Below are 9,935 nucleotides of genomic sequence, written 5' to 3' on the forward strand. Positions count from 1 at the left end.
TTGCTTGTAGCGAACATTGAGTGAAAATCGCAACCAACACTGAAACCTATAAAGAGGAAGTGTTGGATAATTTGAAGGGCAAAGCGTAGGCAAAATAAGTTGCATGAACTTGTAACCACCACTATTCAATGTGTGTACTTTAAAATCACGATTATTTTTAATTAATACTCTTATTATTATTTACAATTTTATGTTTTATGATAGAATTTCAAATTCTTGTGATTATAGTTTATTTTGTGTATAGATTTGTGTTTGTGCGTATATAATGGTTTTACCCAGACACAAATATCATATATAGCAATTACACTTTAAATGAGTTGAATTTGGTAATTAACTTATTTTATATGCATATTGATATTCAGTTTAATAGCATCCCATTTATTTCTACGAATGATCATAACATCTATTAATTAACACACACTTCAATAATAAAAATTGATGAAAACGAAGACTGGATGATCTTCATTTTCAGTATTTTTCTACAGGTTCGATCTTGGGCCTGTGGGTTATGGGCCCACGAAGCCATTCTGAGACTTCTGACAATCTTCTCAACATGACTGTGCAACACTTCCTATTAATCCAACCACAAGAACAAAAAACATCTCATGCCAGGCCGCTGCTTTCGGATTACATCAAGACCTGTAACCTGTTCATCATCATCTACTTCCTACTTTCTTTACATCTAGATATCATTTATTTCTCACAATGAGAAGACTCCAATAATCCCCGAGACAGATATCCCGATATTTATTCAACCTTTACATCGATAAGGTTCTGGGTTTTAGCTTCCTCGGCCTTACGCACGAACGCCTGCAAAAACCCATTCTTCATTCCTGCCTTCGTCTCCTCCAGGCAGACATTGTCGGCCAAAATTATACGAGTGTTGTAGCTGCCTTGGCTTCCGGAGATCAAATTGTCGTTCTGCGACTCCTCGCTGTGTTCGCCTTTGATGACGAGGGTTCCATCCTCGATGCCGACCTTAACCTCTTCTTTGCTCAGGCCACACACGTTTCCGCTGAGGATTCTTGGTCCAACACATCTAGCAAATTCTCGGCCACGCCATTGGTGCATTGGCCTTTGGATTCTCAAATGCTTCAGCAGCCCTTTCCGCCATAGCATTTGACACTATGTTCTCTTCATCACATATAATTCGTGCAGCCAAAAGAAGGCACATTGCTGCAGCTTCTCCTGGTCCAAAACGTTGAAAGAAGTCCTCGAGTAAGGACCTTGGTGCATTGGAATCCAGCAACCTTTGCAATATATCTATAGGCCGATTAAATACAATTTCCATCAGACCCATTGTACCAAAAACAACAGCTCTCCTCCCGGGAAGAAGGTGCTCTGTAGCTAAATCACCACGAGCCCATAATTTCTTGGCTCGTGTCATTTCACTTGACTCTCCAATGTATCCAGAGTCACATGGCTCAAGAACCGAAGCTTGAACAGTAGCCTCTCTCTCTGGCGATGGCAAGACATCGGAGACACAAATTCACAAACACATGAAGACACAAATTCACAAACATGAATTTTCATTATTACAAACTCAGTTTACAGTGTTAAGGCATTTCACACTAACAATTATAGTAGGTCGTCACTAATCATTTATTAATGTTTTAAGCCACATGAAGTATTAATAATTTGATTATTAACTAATATATAAAGCCATAATTTGTGAATATGAATACTATTGATTATTTATTAATATTATAAGGCTAAAGCCTCAATATAAGTAATATAAATAACATATATATATTTTATATTAATCAATATAATATATATTCATATTAATGTTAATATTAATATTAACATTGATATTAATGTGTGCCTCTTACTCTAATATACACGTTACAATTTAAATAGCCATGCCCATTAAAACATGTCTTGCAATTTACACTAGGCCCATGAACTTTGGCGGTTGAACTTTTGAAGCCACAACTATAATACACCCTAAAAATTATTTAGGTTTAAATTTTAGTGTTAATATATTATGACATAGTTTTGATGATATATATATATATATATATATATATATATATATATATATATATATATATATATACACACACACATATATATTATAATTGTTATATATTATACATACGGAATTATTTTATAATAATATGACAATGAAGTTTTTAAGTTTTTAGTGTAATACAAGATTATCAAATAATGTAAATCATGGTAAACCATAATGGTTTTGTATTTAGTAAAAGGCCTACTATATTAGACTGTTTTCATTTCATGATATTTTTTATGTTTTCAAAGTTTTAATATGTAAGTAGGTAGGTTTTATGAAAAAAATAGGTTTCTTTTTAATATAATATAATATGTTTTATTATTAAATATACATTTAAGTTTGTTATTAAGTTTAAATTTTTAGGTTATTATTATTACTAGGTTTAGGTTTTTCATGATTATTTTAATTTTAATATTAATATTAATAGTCAATCATGATCAAACCATGTTAAACCATAGCCAAACTATGTCTGAATATGTTTGACAATTAACACTCTTCAACTTAAAATATAATTGCATACTATTATTGATTGATATTAATAGTTCAACACACTCAACCACATTAGATAAATGTAGTCAAACCTTGATAGACAATGTTTAAATAATTGACCATGATCAAACTTGGTCAACCCTATGTTGACCATATTTAGAAATATTCAACTTGATGACATAGTCATACATAGTCAACGTTTCAAAGGTCAACATAAACAAGCATAGTCAACCATGTTCAACTGGAGTCAAACAATCATTAACATAGTAAAGAAATAGTTGGCGATGTTTAACAATTATCACACATTGTCGGCGATAGTCTAACCATGGTGATCACTATGGTTTACTATGATTGGCCATAGTTATCTATGGTTACCATGGTCAACGATTGTAAACCTTTGTTTACTATACATAGCGTGGTTGATGATCCAGGTGGATACTAGTGGCCAACCACCTATTCCACTTGGACACCAACACTCTGTCTTTAAGTTTTTTGGTTTTCTTAGTTGTAGCACAATTTACTATTTTTGGCAGTTTTTTGGGTCTTGAACTTCCGGAGCCATTTTGAGGCCCTAAACGACGTTTTTGGGGAAAACATAAAGCCCAATTTCATCCCAATTACCTACTTGATTTTCTTTTGGCCTCATCTTAAATATCTTCAAAATGAGGTATTATGATGGCCAAACAGAGATTGTATGCCAAAGTTATGACCCCAGGAATTTGGTGTACCAATTTACCCCAATGGATCCCATAGTTTTGGTAGTTCATCTCCTAGGTTTAGGTTTTTGGATTTTAGGGTTTCCCATTGTTTCTCAATAGTAAATAGGTCTTCAAGCCTCATTGTAACATAGTTCAGAGGCATGTAGCTGCCACATCTCTTCTTAGAGATAAGCTACCATTTTCCGAGCTAGTTTATTTCCATTTTGTATGCAAACATATTTCAATTATTTGATATTAATGACATGAAGTTTTATTTCTGCTTCAACCCTTTGTTTATGTTTATATTTGTATTCTGTTTTGTTCCTGCATAAGTCTGGATCATCATAACATGCACTAGGAGTAAAGGCACTCGTCCCTAGGACCACTACATGAAGATGTCATAGTCTAAGATGTTGACTAGTTGTATTAAGGGATTCTTGCTTCGAAGTGCAATACTTGGAGTTTGTTTTGAATTAGGACATTTTGAGGAGAATTAAAGCTTGGATCCTATTTTAGAGAGCACAAAACCATGTCATGAGGAGTGCTTGAAATGTGGATCCTTAGCTTAAAGACCACGCCACTTTGGAGGTGGATTCCAATCACCACATGACACTTGTACATCTTCACTAAACTACCCTGATGTGGATATACCCTAATAAATTATATTAGGTTGTTGTGCACTTGATTCATTTTCTATTATTTGCCTAACTGCGCTATCTTATAAAAGGGGGAGAGTGTCCTCATTCTCACAAGTTAGTCACTAGATCATCCATATCTTCTTAATGTAATTATATTTTAGCCCTTATTTTTGTAATCCAAGGGTTAAAGCTTAGGTGGATTATTGGGAACTGGGGTTTGTGTGAGATAAAATTAAGAGAAGTATCTCAACTCAAGCATTAACATGTTGCATGACCTAAGGCCTGTGAGTTGAAACCTTAGAAAATAACTGGAGCACTTAATTTTAATGGAGCTTGTGCCATGCAAGTTTAGATAAATCTCGTTGAGGACTTTTTCATGAGAGAAAAGATTCCAACTATGATATTGCTGGTTTGATTCTAGCTTGTAGTGGAACCTTTGATTCATATAGGAGAGCTTGGTGAGATGCCTTGATAGCCTAAAATATTTTTGGCCAAAACTTGTAGATGGTAAATGCTCTAGCTAGGGTTTAGAAGGAGCTATATTATTTTTTCTAGGGCGCAGTAGAAAGAAATGTTGTATAACATATAATGTCTAAGGCATTGTATTTTATCTTGATTTATGTTGTAATATGAAATGTACCCTTGTTTTCTAAAATTATGTGACGTATTTATAAGGATTTCACCTACATTTTGATTTATAATAGACAAATTAGGTATTTGAGTATTTAGAGTGATGTGAGCGAGGGGGCCGCCAGTTGAATCCACCATATGAGCCTCCAAATCAAACAATATCTCAATATTCCTTGTATTAACCATGGTAAATCCATTAGCATGTTCAACAATAGTTCTGCCAAGATCACATTCGTTCATTTGTAGCTTTTAACATTTGACATCCAACAAAATTATTTTGAACGATTTAAAGTCACACTCAATTATATCTTCCAAATCCCTATATCAATTTTAGAGACTTTTGGATGTCTGTCACTTATAGAGGAAATATTAATGACTTGAAATACTTTAAAAATCCTACTATTAGAAGTTTTCATCTTTTCATCCATCTTTTTGATGTGAAATTTGTGTCCATTACACTAGATAGCCTCGTAGTGTTTCAATTGTGTAATGTCACACACGTAAAAAATGCATTCTCAATTGATAATAATATTTATACCTAGAAATTATTCAAATTAAGAAAAATACATGGCATATAAATCAATATATTGTTAAAAGAAACTAAATAGTATTGGGGGATATGCTTACATGTTTATCTTTTAAACCATTTTATAAATCAATTTTCCTCTTTGTATTGTTGGTATCTCTCTGATGTTCAACTGTATTATTACATTTTGTGAATTAGATTTTGAAACTTGTTTGTTTAAAAAAGTTGAAAGCTTTTAGCAAAGAGGTTAGGAAGTGACAAGAGTTTCTTCTTTATTCTAGGCTTTTGTGTACCCTTTTTTCATCAACACTTTTTATTTTCTTTTCAAATCTAAAATGAGAGTTTTCCTTTTGTAATTTTCATTTTTCTTTTCTAATTCTTATTTTGATAAAGGGTTTTTCTATGTTCTAATAGTTTTGTCTCATTGTTGTTGCTTGGTTTATTATGTTTTGAAGAGAGGTGTTATTTATTTTTTGTGAGGGTTTTAATGTCAACTTTGTAGGTTTTAATGGCTCCATGAAGGTTTTGGCTTTATAGATTAGGAATCCATAGCATGTATCATATCTCTAAGAGTCTTATGAATCCATAAGATTTTGTGCATGGTTTTGTTTTGCATATTGAAGGTTGTTCATTGAAACTTAGGGATGTTTTGTATAGTGAGGGATTCTCATGTGTCTTCGTAATTATGCAAATTACCAATGCTTGGCCTTTGTAATTTTGTATGATGTGTTATCATCAATGATAAATACTATATTATTTTTTATTTTAATTGAGTTTTAAAAATATTGTGTATACGTTATGGTTTTGCCAGATGAAAAATATCTCATTCTGTGCAACTGCATTAAGCATTTATAGGTTAATATAGAATTTTTAGTTTTTGTATTAAATATAATGCAAAATATATATATTGAATTCTAAGACAATATTTTTTTCTTATCACACAGATTGTCCTTTGTGACTATACTTGTAGGTCGATGGCGATGGGTGCCCATATTCCCAGGAGAATCGATAAAGGTAATGTAAGTACTTGCATTTAAGTAATTATTATCTTGTCTATTTTCTAAATTATGAGGGTGAGGCATGGACATATGGATGACTGGATCCACGTGCATTTTCAATAGGAGCTACTATTCTCTCTTTGTGTTTCATTAATATTTTACATGATTGCCCATTCTTTTCAGATTTTGACAATCTTCATCGGCTCATGAGATTAACACTGTAATTTGGTTAAATATAAAATTTAATAAAAGTTAAAGTTTAGATAAGTTAAGTTAATTAGATTGGCTTTTAATCTTTTAAGAGAATTTGTTTAATATATATTTTGAATCAATTTATTTTTTTTTACAATTTTTTGTCTTGTCTATCTTTAATTGACTTAAATATAAAATTTAATAAAAAATAAAGTTTAGCTCAATTAAATTAATTAATTTAAACTATCACAAAAAATAAAACCATATAAATGAAATCAATTTTTTAACCATTCATCAATATTTAAAAAAGTACTTATATTTTGCCCAAAATGATGAACATTTGTTATTATATTATATGGCTTGAACTTGCGGATAATTAAAGTTCTATTATGTTTTAATTTAATTGTCACACAACATTCACAATTAACCTCGGTTGATTTTTTTTTAATATGTAAATATCAGTGAATGTTGTATTTTTCAATCTTTATACAGATTTTGTAAATTTTAGTTTAATTAAACAAATACAAATATTAAAACTACAATAGAATTTAAATAGAGTTTATAAAACTATTATTTCTATTATTAATAAAATAAATTTAAAATAGTCTTAATAAAAGTAAGTTTAATATGGTTATGACGACATGTAATAATGGTCTAATTTGTTATGAGAATTTAGCTAATGTAGGCTACAACAATTTTTGTAAATTGTAATGAAATACAATTGCAATGGAGTGTAGTTGTTCAAGAATAGCTCACATAGTGCAATTGTTCAAATTGAGGTTTTTAGTTTTAAATTAAATTCTAGTTAAAAATAACCAGCGTACATACTTATATTATAAAGCTGGAAGTAAACAACTCTTTGTTGTGAGTGATTGAAGATTTTTTATAAAAAGAGTTTGGTTTCTTTGAATATTACAATAACTATACATTAATAATAAATTTAAAATTTTTTATATTAAGAATACAAATATTAAAAAAAAAATTAATTAAAATAATAAGGATTAAGAATCTATATTTTTAAATAGAAATTAAAATATTAAAAGGTAACTCAACCATATAATATTAACTAATATATTAAATCACAATCAATAAATATAATACAATAAACTTAATAAAATAAGCTTAATAAATATATTGTATAAAATTAGGTTTATTGTTAATATATTGCTATCTATAAATAAAAATACTACACATATATTAATATATAAAAAATTATACATAATTAGAAATGCTTCTAATATTAATAACAATTAAGCTATAATATTAATAGTATTAAAATTTAATTCATAAAATTTATGTATTATCATTAATATTCATAAATAATGTTCATAATAATTACATTTTAGACATTAAAAATAATAATAATAAAATATAATATTGACAGTACAAATATTAACATTAATGTTATTAATAATAAGGTTAATATTTTGTTAATAATTTGATATAATAATTATTTATGTAATAATTTAATATATTTTGTTAACTACCTCAAATTGTTGATGTGACTAACATAATCATTAATGGTTAACTTTAATTAATTATAATTGATATTTTCAATCCTATTAAACACTAACAATTAAAGTAGGCTGTAACTAATCATTTATTACTCTTACTCTAAAATATACATTACAATTTAAATAGCCATGCCCATTAAAAGATGTCTTACAATTTACACTACACCCATGAACTTTGGTGGTTGAACTTTTGAAGCCATAGCTATAACACACCCTAAAAGTTATTTAGGTTTAAATTTTAGTGTGAATATGTCTTTATATCTATATATATAGAGAGAGAGAGAGAGAGAAATTTTGCAATCATAGTTGTAACCCACCCTAAAATGGTTACTATGTACATATATTGTGGATATATTATAGAACGATTGTTGGAGCTTTGGAGGCATAATTGTAACACTTAACTTTTCATTTGATGACATGTTTTAAGTGACAAGTTTTAACTTTTAAATATAAAATTACACGTTTTAATATAATATAACATGACACATTGTATATATTATACATATATATTTATTTTATAATAATTGTTATATATTATACATATGAAATGATTTTATAATAATATGGCAATGAAGGTTTTAATTTTTTAATGTAATATGAGATTATCAAATAATGTAAATCATGGTAAACCATAATGGCTTTTTATTTAGTAAAAGGCCTACTATATTAGACTGTTTCAATTTCATGATATTTTTTATGTTTTCAAAGTTTTAATATATAAGTTGGTAGGTTTTATAAAAAAATTAGGTTTGGTTTTAATATAAATAATATGTTTTATTATTCAATTTAGACTTAAGTTTGTTATTAAGTTTAAGCTTTTAGGTTATTATTATTACTAATTTTAGGTTTTTCATGATTATTTTAATATTAATATTAATTTTAATATTAATATTAATAATCAATCATGATCAAACCATGTCCAACCATTGCCAAACTATGTCTAAATATGTTTGACAATCAACACTCTTCAACTTTGGTAAAATATAATTGCATACTATTATTGGTTAATATTAATAGTTCAACACAATCAGCCACATTAGATAAATGGAGTCAAACCTTGATAGGCAATGTTTAAATAACTGATCATGATCAAACTTGGTAAACGTTATGTTGACTATATTTAGCAATGTTCAAATTGATGACATAGTCAAACATACTCAACCTTTCAAAGGTCAACATAAACAAGCATAGTCAACCATGTTCAACTGGAGCCAAACAATTATTAACCATAGTAAAAAAATAGTTGGTGATGCTTAACAATAATCACACATTGTCAGCGATAGTCTAACGATGGTGATCACTGTGGTTTACTATGACTGACCATAATTATCTATGGTTACCATGGTCAACCATTATCAACCATAGTTTACTGTATTTAGCATGGTTGATGATCTAGGTGGATATTAGTGGCCACCAACCTATTCCACTCGGAAACCAACACTGTCTCTTTCAGTTTTTTGGTTTCCCTAATTGTAGCACAATTTACTATTTTTGGCAGTTTTCGGGTTGTGAAATTGTGGAGCTGTTTTGAGGCCCTAAATGATGTTTTTGGGGAAAAAACAAAGGCCAATTTGGTCCCACGAAGGCTTAATAATTTTCTTATGTCCTCATCTTAAAGATATTCGAAATGAAGTATTATGATGACCAAACAAAGATCGTATGCCAAAGTTACAACCTTGAGAACTTGATGTACCAATTTACCCCATAGTTTTGGCCCTTCATCCCCTGGGGTTAGTTTGATGTATTTTTGGGTTTTCCATTGTTTCTCAATAATAAATAGGTCTTACAGCCTCATTTTAACATAGTTCAGAGGCATGTAGCCGCCACATCTCTTCGTAGAGATAAGCTACCATTGCTCGAGCTAGTTTATTTCCATTTTTTATGCAAGCATATTTCAATTCTTTGATATTAATGACATGAATTTTTATTTCTGCTCCAACCCTCTGTTTATGTTTAGATTTTTATTCTGTTGCATTCCTACATAAGTTCGGATTATCATAACACACACTAGGAGTAAAGGCACTCCTCCCTAGGAGCACTACAAGAAGATGTCATAGTCTAAGACGCTAACTAGCTGTATTGAGGGATTCTTGCTTCGAGAGTGCAATACATGGAATTTGTTTTGAATTAGGACATGTTGAGGAGAACTAAAACTTGGATACTCTTTTAGAGAGCACAAAAACATGTCACGATGATTGCTTGAAATGGGGATCTTAGCTTAAAGACCATTCTA

At 29.7% G+C, this 9,935-nt stretch overlaps 1 protein-coding gene across 1 annotated transcript; it reads right to left on the reverse strand.

The window, feature by feature from the left end:
* Nucleotides 1–747: 747 nt before the first annotated feature.
* On the reverse strand, nucleotides 748–1,119 carry LOC149264601 (small heat shock protein, chloroplastic-like). The gene has a single exon (XM_089399803.1). The coding sequence runs from the start codon at nucleotides 1,117–1,119 to the stop codon at nucleotides 748–750; it is 372 nt and encodes a 123-aa protein (XP_089255929.1).
* Nucleotides 1,120–9,935: the final 8,816 nt, after the last annotated feature.

This window comes from Pinus tabuliformis, chromosome 6, assembly GCF_031772625.1.
Source record: "Pinus tabuliformis cultivar Carrire ecotype Pingquan chromosome 6, CPIR1, whole genome shotgun sequence".
Taxonomy (NCBI): Eukaryota; Viridiplantae; Streptophyta; class Pinopsida; order Pinales; family Pinaceae; genus Pinus; species Pinus tabuliformis.

Bases quoted from the DNA above. Each gene is read 5' to 3' on its own strand.
- LOC149264601 (XM_089399803.1), bottom strand. From the start codon at position 1,119: ATGCTATGGCGGAAAGGGCTGCTGAAGCATTTGAGAATCCAAAGGCCA.